Source organism: Tupaia chinensis, unplaced genomic scaffold (assembly GCF_000334495.1).
Source record: "Tupaia chinensis unplaced genomic scaffold, TupChi_1.0 Scaffold141530_1, whole genome shotgun sequence".
NCBI classification, from domain to species: domain Eukaryota; kingdom Metazoa; phylum Chordata; class Mammalia; order Scandentia; family Tupaiidae; genus Tupaia; species Tupaia belangeri.
In genome coordinates, this window is record NW_006201391.1 from 620,417 (window position 1) to 645,728 (window position 25,312).

The 25,312-nt window shown below is 60.6% G+C and overlaps 1 protein-coding gene across 1 annotated transcript in view; it reads left to right on the top strand.

Moving 5' to 3' along the window:
* The window catches only part of B4GALNT3 (beta-1,4-N-acetyl-galactosaminyltransferase 3), a 31,787-nt gene extending 7,021 nt beyond the window's left edge, over nt 1–24,766 (top strand). Inside the window, exons 6-20 of the mRNA XM_006163251.2 lie at nt 787–887; nt 1,261–1,328; nt 2,300–2,378; nt 2,472–2,538; nt 4,915–5,058; nt 6,685–6,794; nt 7,716–7,816; nt 8,009–8,070; nt 8,578–9,370; nt 12,290–12,609; nt 15,727–15,880; nt 16,350–16,422; nt 16,771–16,924; nt 17,470–17,596; nt 22,941–24,766. Of these exons, the coding sequence (XP_006163313.1) occupies nt 787–887; nt 1,261–1,328; nt 2,300–2,378; nt 2,472–2,538; nt 4,915–5,058; nt 6,685–6,794; nt 7,716–7,816; nt 8,009–8,070; nt 8,578–9,370; nt 12,290–12,609; nt 15,727–15,880; nt 16,350–16,422; nt 16,771–16,924; nt 17,470–17,596; nt 22,941–23,049 (2,462 nt within the window). The 3' untranslated portion in view covers nt 23,050–24,766. The remainder of the gene's footprint in view (nt 1–786; nt 888–1,260; nt 1,329–2,299; nt 2,379–2,471; nt 2,539–4,914; nt 5,059–6,684; nt 6,795–7,715; nt 7,817–8,008; nt 8,071–8,577; nt 9,371–12,289; nt 12,610–15,726; nt 15,881–16,349; nt 16,423–16,770; nt 16,925–17,469; nt 17,597–22,940) is intronic.
* Nucleotides 24,767–25,312: the final 546 nt, after the last annotated feature.

The window sequence follows — 25,312 nt, forward strand, 5'->3', positions numbered from 1 at the left end:
CCCTCCACTGACGGGGAGGCCAGCCCCCGAGCCCCCCCTCCCCTTCCTCTGCAGGGGATCTAAGCCCATGGCTAGAGTAAGCCCGCCGGCCTGTCGGGACAGGGAGCCGGTCCCGGCGAGCTCTCACCCAGCCCTCCCGGCTGCCACTCCGCCCCAGTTGCCTGGAGGTAGCTCTCCCTTCTCTACAAGTCCTCTCCGTCTTCTCTGGAATTTTTTCTTTTTTTTTTTTAGTTTGGTAAAGGGCACATGAAGTTGCCAGAGAGACAGGGAGAGGAGAGGAGAGGGAGAGAGCACCTCCAGTGGGGCGTGGTCACGCTGCCCATCAGGATTTGAGGCACACGTGTGTCCAACGTGGTTTTCAAGGCACTGGGGCTGAAATCTGAACCGTGTGATCGGCCCTGTGGGATCCAGCTCCCTAGACCACTAGGCCATGGGGCCAGCCATTTTTTTTAACTCTACCTATGTCTTCCATGAGTGAGTGAGATACAGAAACAGGGAGACACCCCCCAACGAAGGCCTGGTGCACGGTCCACCCCCGCCCAGCCAGCCGCTGCTCAGGGGGCTCTCCAGATGCACCTCTGGCCACACTGTGGGGTCAGCTTCGCACAGCGCCATTGCCCTGCACCCGGGCCTTCCTGCCTTCACCGCGCGGGGAAGCAGGAAGCCCTCTGTACACGTGGGAGCCCAGCACCAGCGGGAGGGTCGGTCTGAGTGATGAGGAAAGAGCTGTGGCCTTGTGCTCACGCCCTTCTCACTCCCACCCGGGTCCGACCCCTCTCCACGCAGGGAGGATCCAGTTCGCCATCGCTGCCGATGACAACGCTGAGTTCTGGCTGAGCCGCGACGAACAGGTCTCTGGCCTTCAGCTGCTGGCCAGTGTGGGCAAGGTAGGGTCTGCTCGGTCCCCGACTCCGTCCTCTGCCTGGAACCAGGTCCTTGACAAGCACCGCTGTGTGACACGGGGGTGGGAGGGGGACGGGTGGAGAAGGAGGGTCCTGGTTCTCACCCTACCCTGAGCTATGGAGGGATGCACTGGGGGGTGGGAGGAGTGAGAAGTCACACTGAGACCGAAAGACCCCAGAGGCTCCCCGCTGGGCCTGCAGCAGCTGCCACCCCACTCCTGTGGGCCCTCCCTGCGTGCTGCAGACTCCACCAGGAGCCCCGGAACAGGGGGGCGTCTGCAGGCCCTAACTCTCCCATCTGCCACCCCGTCCCCCTCATCCCTCCTCTCTCCCTCCCCTCCCCTCTCTCCACCTCTAGACTGGAAAGGAGTGGACCGCCCCTGGAGAGTTTGGGAAATTTCAGAGTCAGATTTCCAAGCCCGTGAGGTGAGGACGGAGGGTCTCAGCTGCCATTCTCCCAGCCCCCCAGTGCCCAGGCCAAGTGAGGCGGGCCAGCGGCCGTGTCCAGGCCCGCTCCCAGCCCTCCTGTTCCAGACGTTGATGTGCCCAGGCACCTGTGCGCCCCGGTCAGCGGCATCCTAGGCTTAGAAATCATCTGGCTCACCTGCTTTCATTTTAGATGAGCCACTGAGGCCCAGAGAGGGGTGTGACTTACTGAAGGTCACACAGCGGGTTAGTGACTCTCAGGACTGGGAAAGCAGGTGTCCGCTCTCCGAGCCCTGGCCCACCTTGTCTTCTCTGTCCCTGGGAGCATCCACAGCTCGAGCAGCCTGGACCCCGGAGCCACCTCCCTTGGTGGGTGGGCCCGAGGGCAAGGCAAGCCCTTCCTGGCCAGTGACCAAATGGCTTCAACGCGCTGGCAAAAGGATTTAGCCTGGCTTCAGAGCGCCCCCTGGTGGCCCTGTGCACACACAGGCGGGAGCAGACCTTGGCCCCAGCTAGCCGGGCGGACGATAGTCTAGCCTGCAGAGGGCACCTGCTGTGGCTGATGTGGAGAGCCAGCCCACTGGGGCAGCTCTGTGGATCAGCTAGTGACATGGACACGGAAGCCAGGCTGCTGGGGTCCGGGTCCCAGCCCCGTCACGCCCTGCCTGAGTGCTTGGACAGATCAGGGCTTCTGCGCTGCCGAGTTCCGATCCCAAACGGGGACCCAGTGAGTGAACGCACACAAAGCCTTAAACGGTGCCCATTGCATTGCGCTGCTCGGGACGGACTGGCAGTAGGGCCCCTCTTGGTCACCCGTGACTCACCTGCTGTCACCCATCTGGGAGGGGACACATCGTCCTTAGTGATGGGCACGAGCTCTAACCGAGATGTGAGGGCAGGGGTGGGGACCAGTGTGGGCAAGGTGGGAGGGAGGGAGGAGGAGCGGGGAGACAGCAGCCGTGTCCCCGCAGCCTGTCAGCCGCCCGCAGGTACTACTTCGAGGTGCTGCACAAGCAGGACGCCAAGGGCACCGACCACGTGGAGGTCGCGGTGAGTGCACCCAGTCCTGCCTTTCCTGCTCGGTGACCCTCGGGCCCTGCTGGGCCTCCACTCCAACCTCCCACACCCACCCTCCTCTTCCAGTGGCGACGGAATGACCCTGGAGCCAAGTTCGTCATTATCGACTCTACGTCCCTGTCCCTCTTCACAAGTGAGTGGGCTCCACCCCATCCTGGACGTGGTTGCAAGAGGGGCCTCACGTGGGGCCCACCCACCTGGGGGCCTGTGGCCAGTGCTGATGTGGGGGGCAGAGGCCAAACTCAGGGTGCTTGGCATGGGTGTGACAGGACACGGAGCAGAGCCTAAAAGGACCCCAAGAAAAGGGAACCTTAACTCTTTGGGGTCAGAAAACCTGCTAGGAGCTTTCTGAGCCCTCAGCTCAGGAAAACCATCCTCTTCTACGTAATATTTTGAACACCCTCTCAAGGGGACCCAGAGACTACAAGTCTCACTCCAGATTAAAACCCTCTGAGCCAGGGGTCAGCAGATGGCATGGTGATTGGGGTGCTAGACTCCCACATTGACAGACTGTGGTTTGAGTCCCAGACCCAGCAGCTTGAAAATCACTCTGGGCACATGTGTGTGCATGCCCAGGATCTTGAGAGGAAAATGGAGGAGAAGGAACTGTGGTGTGGCCATACCCCCAGGAGGTGATTACTCACTTTCTCTCTCCCCCCCATCTCTCTGTCTCTTTTTGGTGAACACATGTGTCCTATGACAAAACCTGAAAACAAAACAAAACAAACTTTTAAGCCACCGGCGCCCTGTTGTACAGATAAGGCATTGTGGTTCTTGCAAAGCCATTGCCAGGAGAGGAAGCCTTTCCACCTCACGTGAGCAGTGCGTGGGCCCTTGTCCTTGGCGACACTCCTATTGATTTCTCCAAGAACACAGCCAGGGGCCAGCAGGTGGTGTGGTGCTTAAGGCTCTAGATTCCCACATGCCCAACTGCAGTTCTAGTCCCAGACCCAGAGGCTTGAAAATCCCTTTGGGCACATGTGTGTGCATGCCCGATATCCCGAGAAGAGTGGAGGAGAAGGGATTGTGGCGTTGGCCACCCTCCCTAGGGGGTGATTTCTCACTTTCCCTCTCTCTGTCTCCAGCGAGCACACGCACCCTATGGCAAAAACCTAAAACACAACAAAAAACACTCACCATCTGTAGACCTCATGGCAGGTGGAAAAGAGCAGGCAGGGCGTGAGCCCTGGGGAGGAAGGGAGAGATGAGTGTTGGGAGACCTTGGGGAGAGGGGGGATGCAGAAAGTGAGGGGTGGTCAGGGCTCACAAGAGAGGGCAGGACCAAGTTGCTGGTGACCAAAGCAAAAGACCAGCGGTCAGGGCAGAGGACGCAGGCTGAGAGCTTCCGGGATGGTGGGAGGAGGGGGAGGAGGGGCCCGTAGACACTACGTGGACCAGGAAAGAGGCCCGAGGCCGAGATGAGGTGAGCACTGAGTAACGTGGGCCAGGGGTGTAGCACAAAGCTCTTCCTGGAGCTGAGGACAAATGGAACCAGGAGGCAGAGGGCTCAGACAAGCCCCCGGAGAGGGGACGGGTGGTGGCTCGGCAGAAATGCACCGAGACCCACATGAGAAAGGTCCGGGTTCATGTCCTCACACTTCCCTGGGCTCGCTGGGCACACACATTCCCATGATCCGGGGACCCGAGACTGGGCATGGAGGCGGTGTGACGACCCTGTGTCTCTCATCTCAAAGGACAGTGAAGAGGTTGGTGTGGGTGAACTTGAAGCTAGAGCTACCAGAGGGGGAGGGGAGGGCTGCCCTCCCTCTGCACGAGGGGACGCCCCGCTGCTGTTGTCCATGTTGGAGCCCGTGTTCGAGGGGCTGCTCACCTGCTGCTGAGACCAGACTGCCCGGGGTCAGACCTGGCTCTGCCCCTTAGGGGTACGCAGCTTTGCCGGGTAACTCGGCCGCTCTGTGCCAGTCTGTGATGGGAGAGAGATGGCAGCCATGAAGATCAATGAGCCCCCCTTTGCTGGATACTTAGAACAGCACCCGGATTGTTGCTGAGCATCTGTACACATCTACACACATGGTAGCTTTTTTAATTACCAGAAAGACAGAGAAAGAGAGACAGAAAGCAAGAAATCACCACCCCTCCAAGGGGATGGCCACGCCACAGTCCCTTTTCCTCCATTCTCTTCTTGGGACTTTGGGCATGCACACGCTCATGCCCAGTGTGTCTTGAGCTGCCGGGTCTGGGACTCGAACCACGGTCGACCACGTAGGAGTCCATTATGCCATCTGCTGGTTCCGTATGATGACAGGTTCTTCCAGCAAGGAAGAGGTGTCTTCTCCAGTGTACACAGCCTGTGGGCCAGCCAGGTGTGGTAGAGGGGCTGGAAGGAGGTGCAGAGCTGAGAGCCCTGGCTGTGGGAGGCTGGGGGGGGGACGGCCACATCGCCCCATACCCTGGCACACTGAAGCCTGTCTCGCCCTCAGCCCTCAAAGGTGGTGGGCTGGGTTTGCTTCCGGACTCAGGTCCTCTGTCCTTTCCTCCCTGGGCCCAGATGAGACAGTCCTCAGGATGGACGAGGTGGGCCACATCCCTCAGACGGCAGCCAGCCACGTGGGCTCCCTGGACTCCCTTCCCAGAGACGAGCAGCCCCTCACCGACATGCTGCGGCCTGACCCCCGGGACACCCTCTATCGAGGTAGGGCCTTGGCACGTGCCTGTCGTCAGCCCAGGGACAACACACCTGTCAGTTCTACCAGTGTCCTGAGAGTCGTGGTCTTTTTCTTCTTTTTAGTGTATACAGAAAAGTACAAAGATCGAATTTTACATGTTTTTTTCCGATTGCCATAGGGCACCTGTGTTCACCAGAGAGAGACAGAGAAACAGAAAGGGAAAGGAAGACCGCCCCCCCAGCCCGGGGCATGTTCACGCCACAATTCCCTCTGCTTTCTCCATCCTGTTGGAATCTGGGGCATGCACACACGTGCCCAGCATGCTTTTCAAGCTGCTGGAGCTGGGATTTGAACGGCAGTCAGCCATCTGGGGTCTGGCTCTTAACCACCAGGCTTCGGGGCTGGCCCCAGTTTGACAATGCCACAACTCTTTTTTTTTTCCCTCCCAATTTTTGCTACATGTGTGCTCTTCAGAGACAGCGAGGGGAAGGTGAGAAAGCACCCTCATGGGGGATGGCCGTGCTGCGGTCCCCTCTCCTCGTGGGATTTCGAGCACGCACACACGGCAAGCGTGGTTTTCACATTGTGGGTCCAGGCACTCCAACTGCAGTCAGCCTTGTGGGGCTAAACCTCCACATGTGGCCTAGCCACAGTTCTTCCAACCATTGCAGAGCGAGCCTTCGTCTAACCGCCGCCCAGGACGGCCCGTAGATGACCCAGAACTCCGCCCACGTCCCTTCCCAGCACAGATGCCATAGTCTCTTATTAGAGTCCAGCTGCTGATGTCCAGTGAGAAATCCGGGGCCGCCGGGAAAGCCGTGACGCGTTTTCTGGTCTTCTAGGCAAACATAGGTCATGACTCTTCTGAGCACCCAGTACTGTCAGTGTTAGAGTCAGAGTGTGCTGTTCTTGGGGTGTTTCCATGTTAAAACTTGAGAAAGCTGAGGCCAGCAGGCGGTGTGGTAGCGATGGCACTAGACTCCCACGTGGCCAGCCATGGTTCAAGTTGTTCATGGAGGCTGGAAAATCACGCCGGATGCATGTGTGTACGTGCCCCAAACCCCAAGAGGCGAACGGAGGAGAAAGGATTGTGGTGTGGCCATCCCGCTGGGGGTAATTTCTCACTTTCTCTCTCTCTGTCTCTCTCTGTGTCTCTCCAGTGAGCACATGTGCCTTATAGCAAAACAAAGCAAAAAAACTGTTCCATACTCCACCCCTCTCAAAAACAGAAGGGAAGAAGCGTTAGCTAAGGGGTGCTCAGGGCGTGAGGAAGCACGTCACTGGTGTTACGGGGCGGTGTCACGCTGCGCACCTCGCTGAGCACGCTTGCCGTGTGTGCGTGCTCGAAATCCCACGAGGAGAGGGGACCGCAGCACGGCCATCCCCCATGAGGGTGCTTTCTCACCTTCCCCTCGTGGAGGTTTCCAGACCTTGCTGGGGCTAGCCTTGTGCAGGGTTCCAGTCATGCTGAGGGCTGTGCAGCACTGTCCTGAGCCCTCTGGCGCCAAGGTGCTCCTAAGTGCCCCACCCCAGCCCGCAGCCCCGGCCAGGGGCTCTGACCACAGCTGCCTGTAATGCACAGCAAGAGCCTGCTCAGTGCAGAGGCCTTCAGCCCGCCCCCAACCCTGGTTCCTTTTCCCTGTCGTCCTCAGTGCCTCTCATCCCCAAGTCTCACCTGCGCCACGCCCTGCCTGACTGCCCCTACAAGCCCAGCTACCTGGTGGATGGGCTCCCTCTGCAGCGGTACCAGGGCCTCCGCTTTGTAAGTCGTGGGCCCGGCTGGGCGGGCCTGGATGGCGGGAGATGTTAGGCTGACCCCCGCTTCCCCAAGGTCCCTCCCAGCAGTCGGGGCAGCCTCACTGACCCCTGGGCGGGGGAGGACTGCCTGGTGGCCTGCCCCATAGAGCCTGCGGAGGGACACTCAGACAGGCCCGGCTAGCAGCTGCCCGGTGCGGATGTGGGCAGCCTGGCTGCGGCTCACTGCCCTGCCTGCCTGGCCAGTGCTGTCCGCAGTGCCCTGCAGTATCGGATCAGCTCACAGACAAGGCAGGGGTAGTGAACCATGGGGGGGGTCCACATGGGGGGGGCAGAAGGAACACCCGCATCCTCGTATCCGGATCCACGTGGTCATGAGAGAGCTGGAGGCAGGAAGGAGGTCAGGAATTGGCTGGAGAGGTGGGGTGGGAGGTACACAGCGCATGGGAAGAGGGCTATCCCAGGGCTGTGCGAGGTCGCACGGGAAGGGTCAGAAGTGGCAGCAGAGGCTCAGAGTCCGGAGGGAGGGGCAGCGGTCTTGGTTGAGTGGAGGGTGTGAGCTGCAACAGCGCTGAGCGGGCTGCCCTGGGGGTTTGATCCAGGGGCTCTCGTTGGTCCAGGTAGTCGTGAGCAGGTACAGGCAGGGGTGCGAGGGGCAGGTCCCAGCCCTGTAGGACTCTATGACCCCATACGACCCCAGCCTAGGGCAGGTCCCGACTTTGTAGGACTCTATCCTAGGGCAGGTCCTGACCCTGTAGGACCCCGAACTAGAGCAGGTCCTGACCCTGTACAACTCCATGACTCCAGCCAAGGGCAGGTCCCGACCCCATAGGAGCCCAGGCAAGGGCAGGTCCTGACCCTGTAGGACCCCAGCCTACGGCAGGTCTAACCACACTGCCCGGCGTCCTGCCGCTGTCTCTACTTCCAGGTTCACCTGTCCTTCGTTTACCCCAATGACTACACCCGCCTGAGCCACATGGAGACCCAGAACAAATGCTTCTACCAGGACAACGCCTACTACCAGGACAGGTGAGTGACTGAAGGGCAGGACAGCGGCCTTGCAGGAGCCAGGAGACTGCCCGGACCACAGAGGCCACAGTGTCCTCCCAGCCTGAGGCTCTCAGCGCATCCCAAGCACGCCACAGGCAGACGCCCGCCGTCCCTGTCCTTGGTCCGTTCCAGCCCAGGCACCTTCCGGCTCCACTGTCCCTTCACCTGCAGGTTCAGCTTCCGGGAGTACATCATGACGGACCAGCCTGAGCAGCAGGGGCCGGGGCAGCCAGGTACGAGCCCGACCTGACCAAGGCTTGCAGGTCAGGCTGGGAGGGGCCGCTGTGGTCTGTGCGCAGGGCAAGTTCAGGCCGGGCCAGCCCCCCACGCTCACGGCTTTCCCCACACGCACGTCCGTATCAGGGCCACATGGGAAGTGGCTGTCACCCCATGCTGGGGGCCGGGGAGCAGATCCCCAGCCCGGAGGGGATGGCTTGGGCGGCTGGGGGCTGGGTCCTGTCCCTGACATGAGACAAGTGCTGTTAATTCCTTCCTGAGGGCGGGGTAGCTGGGACCACTGGGGGACCAAGCCTGTGGGAGGAGGGTTACCGTCCCCTAGTGTGGAGGAAGAGAGGGTTGACGGGGGACCTGCTCAGGGTACACCGCAGTGGTAAAGCCTGGCCTCGGTCCCAGTCCGGGACCCCATCCCGTGTCCCACACGAGATCGTCCTACACCTTCGTCAGCTGTCTGCTTGGGGGGAGGCTGGGATCCTGACGTGAGGAACGGCTGTTTTCAGCAGGTTTTGAGGAGGGTCTTCTAGAAGAATCCCAGTATGTAGACGTGGCACAGGAGACCCCCACCTCCAGTGACCAGAAGACCGGACGGCCGGAGGGAGCGCCCACGCCCACTATGACCGCCGAGCAGGACCTCACGGACTTCCGCCTGCAAGGCCTGCGCAGGCTCCTGGGGCGGCCCCCGCAAGGCCCTCCCGGACCTCCTTCCACGCACAACTCCACGGCTGCCCCCCCAGGGAGGCCCAGCCACAGCCCCGCCCCGCAGCCAGGGCAGGGGCGGAGGACACCCAGCCCCTCGCCCAGCCAGGCCCCCCAGCGTTCTGACGGGCGGCCCCCTGGGCACCCGGCAGGGAGCCCTCCTCTGGCTAAGAGGCTCGGGCCCTCCCTGGACGGCCCCAGGGGGGCTCTAGAGCAGTCCCAGTGGCTGAGCCAGGTGGAATCATACATTGCCCAGCAGCGCAGGGCCGACGGCGTGGAGCCCCAGGCCCCCCGCAGGGAGTGGCAGGGGGACCAGGACGCTGTGGTGGCAGAGGGCCCGGAAGGGCACGTGGAGGGAGAGCAGGAGGGGGAAGAGGAGGAAGAGGAGGACGTGAGCGAGGTGTTCGAGTACGTGCCTGTGTTCGACCCCGTCGTCCACTGGGACCAGACCTTCAGCGTGCGGAATCTGGACTTCCAAGCCCTGCGGACCGACTGGATCGACCTGAACTGTAACACGTCCGGCAACCTGCTGCTCCCTGAGCAGGAGGCCCTGGAGGTCACGCGGCTCTTCCTGAAGAAGCTCAACCAGAGGAGCCGGGGGTAAGGTAAAGGGCGCTCCTGGGGCCGGCTGGGCACAGCAGCCAGCGGGCCTGAGGGCAGGCCTGGGGCTGGTGGTAGGCTCCCCGCTGCAGGGGCAGCTGCAGCTCTACCCCCACCCAGGCTCACAGAAGCCACGCCTGGGCCCCTGACCTGGGGCCATCTGGACCAGGCAGGTCTCTGTCCCTTCATCAGCAGGTTCTGAAACCGCCTGGTTAACAGGGCTGGCTGGAACCCGTGTTGAAGATGAGGAAGGCCCGTGGGAGGAGGCCCTTCCTTCAGGGAGAGCTGGCAAAGTAAGGCCAGGCGTGCCTGGAAGGCTTGGGGTGAGGCAGATCTTCAGCGCTTGTTTTTTCATAAATTCATATCACCCTTTTTTTTTTTTAGATAAATGTATATACTATTTGAAAAAATTATTTTTATTTAACTTTATTCATTTTAATGGGACAGAGTGAGAGAGAGAAAAACTGAGAAAGCAAGCCCCCAGGTCCAGGGCTTGAACTGTGGTCGGCCACGTGGGAGTCCAGTGCCTTTAACCACCGCACCACCTGCCGGCCCATAAATACTATTACAGTCAGCCCTTTACTAGCTTCCAGGTCCGTGGTTTTCTTTTTCTTTTTCTCTTTTTTTTAAGAGAGTTTTACTTTGCTATAGGGCATGAGCGCTTGCCCGAGAGACAGAAAGCACTCCCCTGTCCCCCAGAGGTGACGGCCATGCCACTACCCCTTCTTCCTTCTCCTCGCGGGGTTTTGGGCACGCGCAGGCACACACATCCAGCGTGAGTGTTAAGCCGCTGGGTCCAGTACACGAACCACAGCTGACTACGTGGGAGTCCAAAGACATAACCATTACCCCATCTGCTGATCCCCTAAGTCAGTGCACATTAAAAATATGTTTATTTATTTTTATTTTTTTATTTTAAAGATTTTTTAAAAATTTAACTTTATATAACTTTATATAAATAAATAATTATTTGGCCAGAGTAGGACAGAGAGAGAGAGAGAAAGTAAGAAAGTGAAACTCCAGGTCTGGGATTTGAGCTTAGTTGGCCACGTGGGAGTCCAGCACCCTTAACCACCATGCCACCTGCCAGCCCCTTAAAAGTATATTTTAAAAAAGGAAGAAAGCCTCTTCACTGTATTGTACAACCGTAAAATAATTCTAGAACACTTTCATCACTTTTAAACAAACTCCTCATCTGTTCGTGGTTATTTTCCATTCCTCTTTTTCTTCCTTTTTTAAGAGTTTCTGCCATAGGGCGTGTGCACTCACTGGAGAGAGAGAGAGAGAGGGAAAGTGAGAAATCACCTTGCAGAGGGGATGACAACCACACAGTCCCTCCTCCAGTCTCCTCTCAGAATTTTGGACACACATGCACACACATCTGGTGTGATTTTCAAACTGCTGGGCCCAGGACTCCAAGTGCAGCCGGCCATGCGGGAGTCCAGCCCCGACCACCACACCAAACGCTGACCTCACCTTTTCTTTTCATTTCTGTCGCCCGAGGGCACGCACCTTGCCAGAGAGAGACGAAGACACAGAGGCTGCAGGCCCTTCTCGTGCACGCCTCCGACCCACCAGTACCTAGACACACCTAGACATGCTCCTGGCATGTTCGTCAAGCCGGCAGGCCGTGGATTCGAGCCGTGGTCAGCCGTGTGGGGATCTGCCTCCACTAGGCCACGGGCCTGGCTTACGTGCAGGTGGTTGTGTGAATGCGTCCTCAGCTCGCTCGGGCTGGGCCGTGGGGACTCTGTCCAGCGTGTCACGCTCCCCGCAGTGTGGGCCCAGTCCACTCTCACCAGCACTTGTCATTTTTCATTTTGCTTTTTCATGTCCGTGCCCTCGGGGGCGTGGAATGGTATCACATTGTGGGTTTTTATTTTTACGTTTATTTCTTCCATGCGACAACGAGAGCCCTCCAGCAGGATCCACCCATGTCAGCAGCCCAGGTCAGGGGCACACACGTGCACCCTGCGTGCTCGCGGCGGTCCCGGGACGTGAGCCCAGGACCCACGTCCTGGTTTTCATTTGCATTTCTCTAATGACTAATGGCATGTCAACCAGACAACCTCTATCTAATAAAGCATTGTGTCTTGTGAACTATGACTTTCGATAGACCATTTTTATTAATGAAGGTGCACATTTTTAGTTTTTTTGCTTGCCAGAAAAAGAGAAAGAAGGGGAGGTGAGAAATCACCCCCCAGGGAGGATGGCTGTGCCAATCCCTTGTCCTCCATTCTCCCCTCGGAATTTTGGACACACACACACGCTGGGTGTAGTCTTCAAGCCACTGAATCTGAGATTTGAACCATGGACTTGGCCATGTGGGTTCCAGCTGACTTAACCTCCATGTCCCCTGCTGGCCCAGTGAGGGTGCCCTTCTTTCTTATTTATTTATTTATGAGAGAGATTGTTGCTATAGGGCACGTGTGCTTGCCAGAATGAGAGACAGAGAGACAGAAAGTGAGAAATCACCCCCAGGGGGTATGGCCATGCTGCAATCCCTTCTCTGTTCTCCTCTCGGGATCTTGGGCACGCACGCACACATGCCCAGCATGATTTAAAGCCACTGGGTTGGACACTAAAACCGTGGTTGACGACGTGGGAGTCCAGCCATGTCACGATTACACACCTGCTGGCCCTGAGGGTGCATTTCTTAAAGACCCTGTTCCCCACAACCCCTCTTGTCGGCCTCGCGTTCGTGAAGTCTTGGCACGGTGAAGACGATGAGGACCACCGCAGTTAGTGGGCAGGTTGCTAGACGGGGGCAGTGAGCTCTAGAGGGCTCCTTTGCACCTGCAGCCCTGCCGCCCGCCACTGGGGAGCCAGGACAGAAACCAGGGCCTCCGTCCCACTGGCCTTCCAGGCTCCCTGGCAGAGAGGGGCGGGCCTGCTCAGCTCCCATCCTCCCCGCCACAGGAGGTACCAGCTGCAGCGCATCGTGAACGTGGAGAAGCGGCAGGACCAGCTGCGCGGGGGACGCTACCTCTTGGAGCTGGAACTGCTGGAGCAGGGCCGGCGCGTGGTGCGGCTCTCTGAGTATGTGACCACACGCGGCTGGCAGGGCATCGATCTGGCTGGGGGCGAGGAAGCTGAGGCTCGGAACCTGCAGGGCCTCGTCTGGAACTCCAACAGCCACCGGAGACGTGTGCTGAATGCCCGGGCCTCGGAACCCAAGCTGTGCTGGCCCCAGGGCTTCTCCTGGAATCACCGAGCTGTGGTCCACTTCATTGTGCCAGGTGAGCCACCAGCCGAGCCTGGGCATCAGCGCAGGGCAGGGACCCTGATCCGCCCTGAGCTCCAAGTTTGGTTTTGGCTTCTGTTTTGCTGAGAGAGACAGAGAGCGGGGAGAGAGGGAAAGTGAGAAAATACCCCCATGGGGATGACCATGCTGTAATCCCTCCTCTGTATTCTCCTCTGGGGACTTTGGGCATACACACACACACACACTCCCGGTGTGAGTTTTGAGCCCCCAGGTCTGGGACTCAACAGCCGGCCATGTGGGAGTCCAGTGCCTTAACCTCCACACCACCTGCTGGTCCCAAAGTCTGTTTAGATGGATTTGCTAGAGAGGCCACTTCACACTGAGAATGCAGGCTCGTGAAAGGAAAGTGGCCAGCCTCAGGTTCCGTGGCCAGAACATGCTGGAGCTAAGTGTAGGGGCTGGTCCCTAGCAAGGACTCTTTCTTTCTGAGTTCCAGGGTTCGCTGGGTCTGGGGCTCGAACCATCGGCATCCATGTCGGAGTCCAGCCCCTTACCCACCCACACCCCCTGCTGGTCCCAGGAGGTTTTTTTTAGTTGCCAGAGGGTACATGCACTTGCCAGAGAGAGAACCCCGTCATGGGGTGTGGCCAAGCCTCTGTACTCCTTTCCTCTTTCCAGCTAGGATTTTGGGCACATGGGTCCCATATGTCTTTTTTTTTGTTTTTTTTTCTTTGTTTGGAGAGGTTTTTGCCATAGGGCGTGTGCGCTCGCCAGACAAACAGAGAGAGAGAGAGATAGAAAGCGAGAAATCACCCCCCAGAGGGGATGGCCATGCTGCAATCCCTTCTCCTCCATTCTCCTCTCAGGATCTTGGGCATGCACGCACACGCGCCCGGTGTGACTTTAAGCCACCGGGTCCGGGACGCGAACCACGGTCGACTACATGGGAGTCCAGCGACATAGCCATTACGCCAACTGCTGGTCCCTGGGTCCTATATGTATTTGAAGCTGCCGGAGTAAGGATTTGAACTGTAGACGGCCATGTGGGACCCAGCTCCCAGTGCACACACCATGAGGTCAGCCCCATGATCTGGGCTGGCTGAGGCTGGAGTGGGTCACAACATGGTGATCCTTTGGGGGTGCTGTCTCTGTCTCTCACTCATGAAAGATAAATAAACTTTAAGAACAAGACAGGAGGGTGTTTAACAGAGAAGTTAGCTGGTTTCATAATGAGAGGGGGATTTGTCATAGGCAAGGAAGGACAGGAAAGCGTGCTTCGACGGACAGATGCCAGAGCATGGTGGTTTTTGTGAGAGCACTCGTGGTGGGCCCCAGCATACCCGAGGGGTCCTGCCCGGGAGAGGGTGCAGAGAGAGGGCAGAGGCCATGGTGAGCTCCACTCTGTCTGATGGCTCCACCTAAGTGCATGGTCCCGATGGCCCCATGCGGTGACACTGTCCCAACGGCCCCACGCGGTTGCACTGTCCCGATGGTCCTATGCGGTTGCACTGTCCCGATGGTCCCACGCGGTTGCACTGTCCCGATGGCCCCACGCGGTGACCCTGGCCCCATGCGGTTGCACTGTCCCGATGGTCCCACGCGGTTGCACTGTCCCGATGGCCCCACACGGTGACACTGTCCCGATGACTCCGTGCCGTGACACTGGCCCCATGCGGTTGCACTGTCACGATGGCCCCATGCAGTTGCACTGTCCCAATGGCCCCACACGGTGACACTGCCCTGATGGCTCCGCGCCATGACACTGTCCTGATGGCTCCGTGCCGAGACACTGGCCCCATGCGGTTGCACTGTCCCGATGGCCCCATGCAGTTGCACTGTCCCAATGGCCCCACACGGTGACACTGCCCTGATGGCTCCGCGCCATGACACTGTCCTGATGGCTCCGTGCCGAGACACTGGCCCCATGCGGTTGCACTGTCCCGATGGCCCCATGCAGTTGCACTGTCCCAATGGCCCCACACGGTGACACTGCCCTGATGGCTCCGCGCCATGACACTGTCCTGATGGCTCCGTGCCGAGACACTGGCCCCATGCGGTTGCACTGTCCCGATGGCCCCATGCAGTTGCACTGTCCCAATGGCCCCACACGGTGACACTGCCCTGATGGCTCCGCGCCATGACACTGTCCTGATGGCTCCGTGCCGAGACACTGGCCCCATGCGGTTGCACTGTCCCGATGGCCCCATGCAGTTGCACTGTCCCAATGGCCCCACACGGTGACACTGCCCTGATGGCTCCGCGCCATGACACTGTCCTGATGGCTCCGTGCCGAGACACTGGCCCCATGCGGTTGCACTGTCCCGATGGCCCCATGCAGTTGCACTGTCCCAATGGCCCCACACGGTGACACTGCCCTGATGGCTCCGCGCCATGACACTGTCCTGATGGCTCCGTGCCGAGACACTGGCCCCATGCGGTTGCACTGTCCCGATGGCCCCATGCAGTTGCACTGTCCCAATGGCCCCACACGGTGACACTGCCCTGATGGCTCCGCGCCATGACACTGTCCTGATGGCTCCGTGCCGAGACACTGGCCCCATGCGGTTGCACTGTCGCGGTTGCACTGTCCCGATGGTCCCACGCGGTTGCACTGTCCCGATGGCCCCACACGGTGACACTGTCCCGATGACTCCGTGCCGTGACACTGGCCCCATGCGGTTGCACTGTCCCGATGGCCCCATGCAGTTGCACTGTCCCAATGGCCCCACACGGTGACACTGCCCTGATGGCTCCGCGCCATGACACTGTCCTGATGGCTCCGTGCCGAGACACTGGCCCCATGCGGTTGCACTGTCCCGATGGCCCCACACGGTTGCACTGTCCCGATGGCCCCACGCGCTGACACTGTCCCGATGGCCCCACGTGGTTACCCTGTCCTGAGGCCCCACACAGTTAATTATTTCAATGACTCCACACAGATTCATTATCCCGATGGCTCCACGCAGTTGCACTGTCCAGGTGACCCCACGCGGGCGCACCGTCCTGGTGGCCCCACGCAGTCGCACTGTCCTGGTGGCTCCACGCCGTTGCGTTGTCCCGGCGGCTTCCCACAGTTGCATTGTGTTGTCTTGGAGCTGGTGTGGAGATGCTTATCTTTGTTACTGTCTCTCCCTGCCTGACCCACCGGCAGTGAAGAACCAGGCACGCTGGGTGCAGCAGTTCATCAGAGACATGGAAACCCTGTCCCGGGTCAGCAGCGACCCACACTTCAACGTCATCATCACCGACTATAGCAGTGAGGACATGGATGTCGAGATGGCGCTGAGGAGGTCCAAGCTGCGGAGGTGAGGGAAGCGCTGGCCAGGGTCAGCCTGGGCCACCTCCTTCCTAAGGTCCATCTGGACCCAGAAGTCCCACCAGTCTCCTCTCCAGCCTGCCTGCCTTTTTATCCCGGAGAGTGCACGTGCTTGCCAGAGAGAGCCCCCAGTGCGATCATGCTGCGATCCCCTTGCCTCCATTTCTCCATCCCATGAGGTTTCTGAGCACGCACAGGTGGCTGGTGTGTTTTTTAAGCCACTGAGGCTGGGACTTGAACTGTGGCCGGCCACGTGGGATCTGGCTCCCCGCACACGGTGCCTAACCACTGAGCCACACCTGTGTCTAGTGTTTTTAGAGGACTCACCGCCCTTGATCCCACCCCAAGGACACACACCTCTGTCTTCTGTGCCTGCCAGCTTCCTCCAGGACCGACACAGCCAAGTCCCAATTCTCAGCCCCTCCCCTCTCCTCTCCTCTCCTCTCCTCTCCCGGCAGCTACCAGTACACGAAGCTAAGTGGGAACTTCGAGCGCTCGGCCGGGCTCCAGGCCGGCATAGACCTGGTGAAGGTAAGTGGTGCGGAAGGTGCTCGGGAGCTGGGGTTAGCGCTGGTCAAGAGCGGAGGGCTGCTGGGCTGTGTCAGGTAGCCAGCCCTCCATCAGGAAGGAGCCAGCATACGGGACCCTTTGCTATGCTGCCGGCCAGGGCTGGGGCACCCAGCACATGTTGGGGCACTCGCCACTTCTCCGGAGTCCCTGGAACCGGGAGTCGTCCCGATGGGAAGAGCCAGGCTCTGACGCTCAGCACTATGGCATCTGCCCACCAGTTGGCTTTGTGGACGTTTGCCATCCCCGCAGGGCAGGGCCTGGCCCGCCCTGGTCACAGAACCTGCTGAGCCTGCCCGCCTCTGCCCCCAGGACCCACACAGCATCGTCTTCCTCTGTGACCTGCACATCCACTTCCCAGCGGGGGTCGTCGACACCATCCGGAAGCACTGCGTGGAGGGCAAGATGGCCTTCGCACCCATGGTGATGAGGCTTCACTGCGGGGCCACACCGCAGTGGCCAGAGGGTGAGCCCCGTCCTGGGCCGGGGAGGAGGGGCCCCTCGGCCTGGGCTCTACATTTCCTGTGTTCACGAGCACCAGCCTCTCCCTGCTCCTGTCCCCTCCGCCCTCCGCCCTGCCCCGTGGGCACACATGTGCGCTCTGTCCCGTCTAGCTCTTCTCCCTGGAGAAGCCGTCAGAGGAGAGCCCAGGGCTGTGCTGACACTGCAGCAGGTGCCGCGGCGGGCACTTCCTCCGCCTCTCTGTCATCCGCTCCTTAGATGTGAGGGCCGATGGAGAGATGGCTCCCTGCCTGGGCAGGAGAGGGCGCACTCGGGGACTCGGCTGTGCCCCCGCAGCTGCGGTCCCACTCTGCAGGGCTGTCACCATCCCGTTCTTGCCTGGGAGGACAGCTGCTTCTGCTGAGCCCTGAGCACAGTCGGGGCTCCCCCTGAAAAAGCCAAGGGATTCATTCCACAGACAGTTTTTGGCCACAAAAGCCCAGAGGTTTTTCCTCCTCCTCGTCCCCCAGCCCTGGCTCCTCTCACCCAGAGCTGCTTGTCTGTCCACAGGCTACTGGGAGGTGAATGGCTTTGGGCTACTCGGCATCTACAAGTCGGACCTGGACAGGATCGGGGGCATGAACACCAGGGAGTTCCGGGACCGCTGGGGCGGGGAAGACTGGGAGCTGCTGGACAGGCAAGTGGGGGTGCCGTGGGTGGGACTGTGGGTCCAGCCTGCCTGTGCTCAGGAGTGGGGGCAGGGCTGGGTCCTCCTATCTGCCCCTCGGCCGCAGGCTCCAGCACACAGGTAAAGAGCGGCTGGCCCCGAGGAAGCTCTCAGGCCCCTCACCTCACCGAGACTCTGTCTGTGTCTCCCCGAGGTGGGCCATGTCCCCTCTGTGTGTCGCTGGGCTGGCCTGGGAATTAAAGTGGTTGTGAGCTGGACACGCGTGAGTGATGCTGTCCTCAGCACTGAGCAAGGCGCCCTGGGAGATGGGAGTGCTCCTCCTGCCTCAGCTGCCAGGAGGAGGAGGCAGAGCTCGGGGATGGATGGGGAGGCGCAGGTGGGGGCACCAAGGCCCAGCCGCTGTGCTGCCGTGGTAATACGGTGCTCTGCGAGGCTGGAAGCCACACGGCCGACCGCGGGTTCAGATACCCAGGCTGGCAGATTCGCCTGGTGTGCGTGGGTGCCCAGGATTCCGAGCTGGAGCTCCATGGAAGGGGCCTGGCCTGCCGACACCCTGTTGGGAGTGCCTGTCTCTCGTGCGCACACATGTGCTCTCTATCATAAACATTTATTTATTGTTATTACTTTTTAGAGGTTTTGCCTTAGGGTGCATGCGCTGGCCAGAGAGAAACAGAGACCGTGACAGTGAGAGGGAAAGTGAGAAATCACCCCCTGGTGGGGATGGCCATGCTGCAGTCCCTTCTCTTCCATTCTCCTCCTGGGATCTTGGGCATGCATACACACACACTGGCATGAATTACAAGCTGCTGGGTCCGGGACTTGAACCGCGGTTGGCCATGTGAAAGTGCAGCAACATAACCACTATACCATCTGCTGGCCCCTAATGTAAACATTTGAAGAAGGGGGCATGATAAGAATCCCAGGAGGGTCTGGGTCCCAGAAACAGGGAAACAGGGTTTGGGGAGAAGTGGCCAAGGCTGTGAAGAGCCTTGAACGTGGAGGAGGAGAACAGCACACAACCGTGGACTCAGCAGGGGCAGGGGCAGGGGAGGTTGTGCAGGGAGTGAGGCCGACAGTGTGTGTGGGCATGAGGGCCGTGTGGAGGTGAGGGCCGTGTGGAGGGGAGGGCCGTGTGGGAGGGGAGGGCCGTGTGGGAGGGGAAGGCTGTGTGGAGGTGAGGGCCGTGTGGAGGTGAGGACCCTGTGGGAGGGGAGGTCCCTGTGGGAGGTGAAGACAAGTGAGGGCCATGTGGGAGATGAGGACCAGTGAGGGCCGTGTAGAGGTGAGGGCCCTATGGGAGGTGAGGGCCGTGTGGAGGGGAGGGCCGTGTGGGAGGGGAGGGCCGTGTGGGAGGGGAAGGCTGTGTGGAGGTGAGGGCCGTGTGGAGGGGAGGGCCGTGTGGGAGGGGAGGGCCGTGTGGGAGGGGAAGGCTGTGTGGAGGTGAGGGCCGTGTGGAGGGGAGGGCCGTGTGGGAGGGGAGGGCCGTGTGGGAGGGGAAGGCTGTGTGGAGGTGAGGGCCGTGTGGAGGGGAGGGCCGTGTGGGAGGGGAGGGCCGTGTGGGAGGGGAAGGCTGTGTGGAGGTGAGGGCCGTGTGGAGGGGAGGGCCGTGTGGGAGGGGAGGGCCGTGTGGGAGGGGAAGGCTGTGTGGAGGTGAGGGCCGTGTGGAGGGGAGGGCCGTGTGGGAGGGGAGGGCCGTGTGGGAGGGGAAGGCTGTGTGGAGGTGAGGGCCGTGTGGAGGGGAGGGCCGTGTGGGAGGGGAGGGCCGTGTGGGAGGGGAAGGCTGTGTGGAGGTGAGGGCCGTGTGGAGGGGAGGGCCGTGTGGGAGGGGAGGGCCGTGTGGGAGGGGAAGGCTGTGTGGAGGTGAGGGCCGTGTGGAGGGGAGGGCCGTGTGGGAGGGGAGGGCCGTGTGGGAGGGGAAGGCTGTGTGGAGGTGAGGGCCGTGTGGAGGGGAGGGCCGTGTGGGAGGGGAGGGCCGTGTGGGAGGGGAAGGCTGTGTGGAGGTGAGGGCCGTGTGGAGGGGAGGGCCGTGTGGGAGGGGAGGGCCGTGTGGGAGGGGAAGGCTGTGTGGAGGTGAGGGCCGTGTGGAGGGGAGGGCCGTGTGGGAGGGGAGGGCCGTGTGGGAGGGGAAGGCTGTGTGGAGGTGAGGGCCGTGTGGAGGGGAGGGCCGTGTGGGAGGGGAGGGCCGTGTGGGAGGGGAAGGCTGTGTGGAGGTGAGGGCCGTGTGGAGGGGAGGGCCGTGTGGGAGGGGAGGGCCGTGTGGGAGGGGAAGGCTGTGTGGAGGTGAGGGCCGTGTGGAGGGGAGGGCCGTGTGGGAGGGGAGGGCCGTGTGGGAGGGGAAGGCTGTGTGGAGGTGAGGGCCGTGTGGAGGGGAGGGCCGTGTGGGAGGGGAGGGCCGTGTGGGAGGGGAAGGCTGTGTGGAGGTGAGGGCCGTGTGGAGGGGAGGGCCGTGTGGGAGGGGAGGGCCGTGTGGGAGGGGAAGGCTGTGTGGAGGTGAGGGCCGTGTGGAGGGGAGGGCCGTGTGGGAGGGGAGGGCCGTGTGGGAGGGGAAGGCTGTGTGGAGGTGAGGGCCGTGTGGAGGTGAGGACCAGTGAGGGCCGTGTGGAGGTGAGGGCCGTGTGGAGGTGAGGGCCTGTGGAAGGTGAGGACGAGTGAGGGCCGTGTGGAGGTGAGGAGGTGGAGACGTGTTGGGTGAGAAGTTTGCTGTCAGGAGAAGGGGAGGAGAGGATGGAGCCTTGAGAGGTGAGTGTGCAGGGAGGGAGCGTGTCACTGCTGGGGGCCTGGGAGGAGGAGGACAGCACGGTCAGGCGAGGGGAGGGCAGCTGAGACGCACATGACTCATGGCCCTTCCCAGAGACCGGACAGATGCAGCCTGCCTTCTGGGGCCTGTGCTGGGGAGGTGATCCCCACGGGCCACCCCGTTCGTCCCTCCCAGACGCAGAGGCAGGCGTCATGAGCTCACTTCTCAGGTGAAGGAACTGAGTCTTGATGAGAAGTTAGTAACGTGGCCCAGATCTTCCCCTGCCGTGTCAGAGGCCTAAACACCAGGTCTGTGGATGTCTCCCCAGAGGGAGAGGAGAAAAGGGAGAGGACCCCAGGTGGCGAGGGCCGAGTTGAGGGAGCTTGTGAGAAAACTCGGCGCTCCTAAACCTAGATCAAGATAGATAGCAAAGTAGGGGAGCCGGAGCGGGCCACCTGGCGGCTGCCTCCACCCTTGTCTTCCTGCTGGGCTGTGGGCAGCCACGAGCCCTCTGAGACAGCCTGAACTCCCCTGTCCTGGGATGCCCAGGGAGAAAGAAACCGTTTCCTTGTTTCTCCTTTTTAATGATTTTAATTAATTTTATTTGAAAAAGCCTTTTAAAACAGTTATTGCTATTTATTTTTTGAAAGACAGAGAGGAAGAAAGCACCCCCAGTGGAGCATGGTCGTGCTGCAGTCCCCGTCTTCCAGTTCAGGACTTGGGGCACACATGCAATGCTCCTGGTGTGTTTTCAAGCTTCCAGGGCCGGGATTTGAACCATATTAGCTGTGTGGGATGCAGTTGCCTTAATCACTAGGCCACGGGAACCAGCAGTTAGCGTAATGGCTATGTCGCTGGACTCCCACGTAGTCAACCGTGGTTCGCGTCCCGGACCCGGTGGCTTAAACTCACGCTGGGCGCGTGTGCGTGCATGCCCAAGATCCCAAGAGGAGAATGGAGGAGAAGGGATTGCGGTGTGGCCATCCCCCCTGGGGGGTGATTTCTCACTTTCTGTCTCTCTGTCTCTGTCTGTCTGACGAGCGCACGTGCACTATAGCGAAAACCTCTCAAAAACACTAGGCCACAGGGCCTTAACTTTTTTTTTTTTTTTTTTTTTAAGTCATCTGTTTATCTCTTCTGTGAGAGAGAGAGAGAGCTCTCCCACGAGGTCTTGACACTGCAGCCCACTCCTGGCCTCAGCCTGCCCCATCGCTGGCGACACGTGCCTGGTGTCAAGGAGTCTCTGGGTGTGAGCCCAGAGCTTCCCTGTGGGTCAACCTTGAACCACATTTTACCACTGCCCTGCTGGCTGGCTTCCAGGACGCAGGATCTGATTCCAGCCACTAGCTCCATCAGAAGCGCAGGCCTTGGGCCGGCAGGTGGCATGGCGGTTAAGGCATCGGACTCCCACATGGCCAACTGCCGTTTGAGTCCTGGATCTGGCCAGTTGAAAATCACACAAGGTGTGTGTACGTGTGCGCCCAAAATCCCAAGAGGAGAATGGAGGAGAAGGGACTGTGGAGTGGCCATCATCCCTCGGGTGGGGGTGATTTCTCACTTTTCCCCCTCCCTTTTTCGGGAGCGCTCACACCCTAAGGCAAAAATCTTAAAAAACAAAAGCAACAACAAAAAAAGAAGGGCAAGCCTCCCTGCAAGAGGGACTTACATGAGCTGAGAGGGACCCCCACGGGCTGTGTGTATAGAGGGGCGGGGAGGCCCTGGGGTTGGGCCCTGCCATGGCCCTCTGCCTCTGCAGTGCAGTCCCCGGGCACCGTGTGGGCTGGGTCTGGGCTGAGCACAGACAGCCCTCGCCTCCCGCCCTCGCCTCTGTCCTGCGTGCGGCTTCCAGCTTTGTGGATGGATGGATGGCAAGTACTGCTTTAATTTAAAATGCTAAAGTTTAAAATAGAAACAAAACAAAAACAACATATTTGGAAGTCTGTTTCAATGCAAAACATTTTTCTTTTGGAGCGGTTTTTGCTATAGGGCGCGTGCGCTCGCCAGACAGAGACAGAAAGTGAGAAATCACCCCCCAGGGGGATGGGCATGCACGCACACGCGCCAGGTGTGAGTTTAAGCCATCGGGTCTGGGACTTGAACCATGGCCGACTGCATGGAAGTCCAGTGACATAGCCATTACACTAACTGCTGGTCCCTCGATGCAAAACATTTTGAAATCCATGTACTTTTTTTATGATGCATATTTTCCATGAACCTTTGAATAAAATTTGAAGTTTCTTTTGTCCATGAACAAGAGACAAAGAGAAAGAGAAGCACCCCGCAGGGCCCTGACGCCCTGGCCCGTGCACAGCTCCAGCCAGCCCGGGTCCTGGGCACAGGCGTGCCTGCTGCACTCGCAGGGTCTCCAGATGAACCGCCTTGCCACGTGGGTCAGCCTCGCAATGCCGTGTCCCACTGCCGTGCCCCTGCCAGGCCCCTCTCGTGTGTCTCAGGATGCCAGGCGTCCCCAGGCACGGTACTGGGGTTCACACCCAGGCTGCCTGCCTGCGGAGCCCACCTCATCACCCCAGCCCGGCTCTGTGCCCTGGGAAGCAAGCAGAGGGAGGGAGGGAAGGGCCGCTTTTGCAGGGTCTCACCCTGCCCCTCCTCCTCCAGGGTTCTCCAAGCAGGCCTGGAAGTGGAGCGTCTCTCTCTCAGGAACTTCTTCCATCACTTCCACTCCAAGCGCGGCATGTGGAACCGCCGCCAGATGAAGGCGCTGTAGTTCTGGTGGCCCGCTGCACTGACCACCTCTGCTCCTTGGCTCAGGCCTGCTCCCAGTGCCCCTGCTCGCTGCAGGAGGAGGCAGGGGCACCTCAGGGCTGACGTTCCACTGGCAGAGACAGGTGCCAAGGCTCCTCCAGCCCAGGCCTCCGGAAGGAGGGATGAAGTGGAGAGGCAGGAGGGCGCTCACATCCTGGGGGCCGGGCACCTCCCGAGTGGGAGGATTTAGGGCGGGGAGAGCCACCCACACCGCACCATCCTATCCAGGGTGGCGTGTCCCAACGGCCACCCAGAGCTCCTCAGGGGGTGCTGATCAGGAGCTGGAAGCTCTTCTGCTGGACATGTTTTATTGGGGGGTTATTTTTTTAGCAGAAAACCAAAGCTGCGGCATAGACCCGGCCTTGCCTGTGAGGGACGGGGCATGCATCTGAGGGCGCGTCCCCACTTGCAGCCTCGCACCCACTTGTAACGTGTCTCTCTTCCTGGCCGGAGGGCCGGGCCCCACGGGGCAGTTCTTGCTCGTGCCTTGACACGCATCTCCCCCGTGGCCATTGACTGGGGCGTTAAGTCCAGGCAGAGCAGAGAAGGCCGCCCTCCCTGGGGCAGAGCGGGAGGCGGGGACTGGTGGGTAGGGGACCCACGACCAGCCTGGGCTGTGCAGACCGGCGAGGAGAAGGCGAGGGCGAGAAGTCCTTTCCCTGCACACCCCGAGTCCAGCCTCGGGGGGGACATGAAGAGTGGAGAAGACTGGGTGTGGACGGGGCGAGCAGGCCCTGCAAGAGGGGTGAAGGGTGAGAGGGGAACCTGAGTCCCCCAGTCCAGCTCTCCGCAGCCCCAGGGAGCCTGGTGGCTGACCTTGATGGGAGAAGGTGTAGGGGACGGAGACCTGGACCTGCCATGGGCACGGGCGAGAGGACAGGAAGGTGACACGGCCCTGAGAGAGCGCCCCACATGGAGGGGGGCAGTGCGGTTTCAGGGACGGTGACCTGGTCTTACTCCGCACCCTCTCACCGGTGACCTCACACTTAGCTTGCTCTAACACTCTCTGGGCCGCTGCCGCCGCTGCTGTGGAACTCACCGATGTGCGCTGGACACCAGACCTCGAGCCCAGTGTGTGGGGAGGGCCGGCGCAGAGCCTCCCGCTGCCAGCAAGGGCACGTGGGGCAAGCAGGCCGGACAGCGGTGGGCAGCGCCCCGCCGTGAGCTGCGCCCCGCCGAGTACAGCTGTGAGCTGCAGGCCTCTGCGTGGGCTCTGCCAGAAGGCTCAGCCCCAGGAGGCTGCACTCGGCTTGTAAGAGAATGGAGCCCACCGAGGACCTTCCGGGACCGGGCGACCTGCCTGCCGCTGGGGAGCCAGGGGAGACAGCCGCTATTGTGACACATGCCTGTCCTGCCTGCTCCCGGGCTCTGGCTCGTTCTGGGACCTGCTCAGGCCTCCTGCCCCTGGGGACGGGCAGAGGGGATGAGGCCTGGGCTGCAGGTGGCCATCTGGGTGCCAGCTCCTTTGGGGACACTCTCCCTGGGCGTTGCACTGGAAGCCCGGACCAGCCCAGACAGCCATGCCCTGCCAGCCCTCCCGCCCTGCCCGCCAGTGCCTTGTGTCCTGTTACCTCCACACCGTCTGCCTTAAGGGGAGGGCACCAGGGCCCCACTCCAGAGGGAAATGTCTTGGGGCGGGGGTGGGAGTGGGATGGCAGGAGGGAAAGCGTTAAATACAGCATCTTAGGAAAAAATATGGCTCCTGTGTTTTCCTGTTGCCCGTTCCTGGTGGGAGAGGGTTGGCAGACAGGACCAGGGGTCACATCCCTGTCCCTTAGTGGTCAGGCCTCTGAGGGGCCTGCCACAGACCACCCACACTGCCCTCTGCTCCCCACCACAGGCTCCTCCATGCCGTGGCCTGCCGAGGAGCAGGGGACATGTCATGTCTGCCTGAGGGGCTCCTAGTCTCCTAGTGGCCCAGGCAGCAGAGTACTGGAGGTCGGTGGTTTGCCTTGAGAGGACTGTGGGCCCCCGGACACAGGCCTTCACCTGCTGAGCAGTCGAAGGAGCTGAGGCACTTGTTCTAAAGTCGCAGACAAGCTGAAACTCATTTCTGTCACGCTGGGGCTGCCCTGGTGCCATTTCACCCTCCTACTAGATGTGGCCCACAAAGGCCCAGACTGCTGTGTGCTCCTTAAACACGTTTAGAGGCTGCAAAGCTGGAGCCTGCAGGGGGCAGAGCGGGTCAGACCCTGGACTCCCACATGGCCGACTGCGGGTTCAAA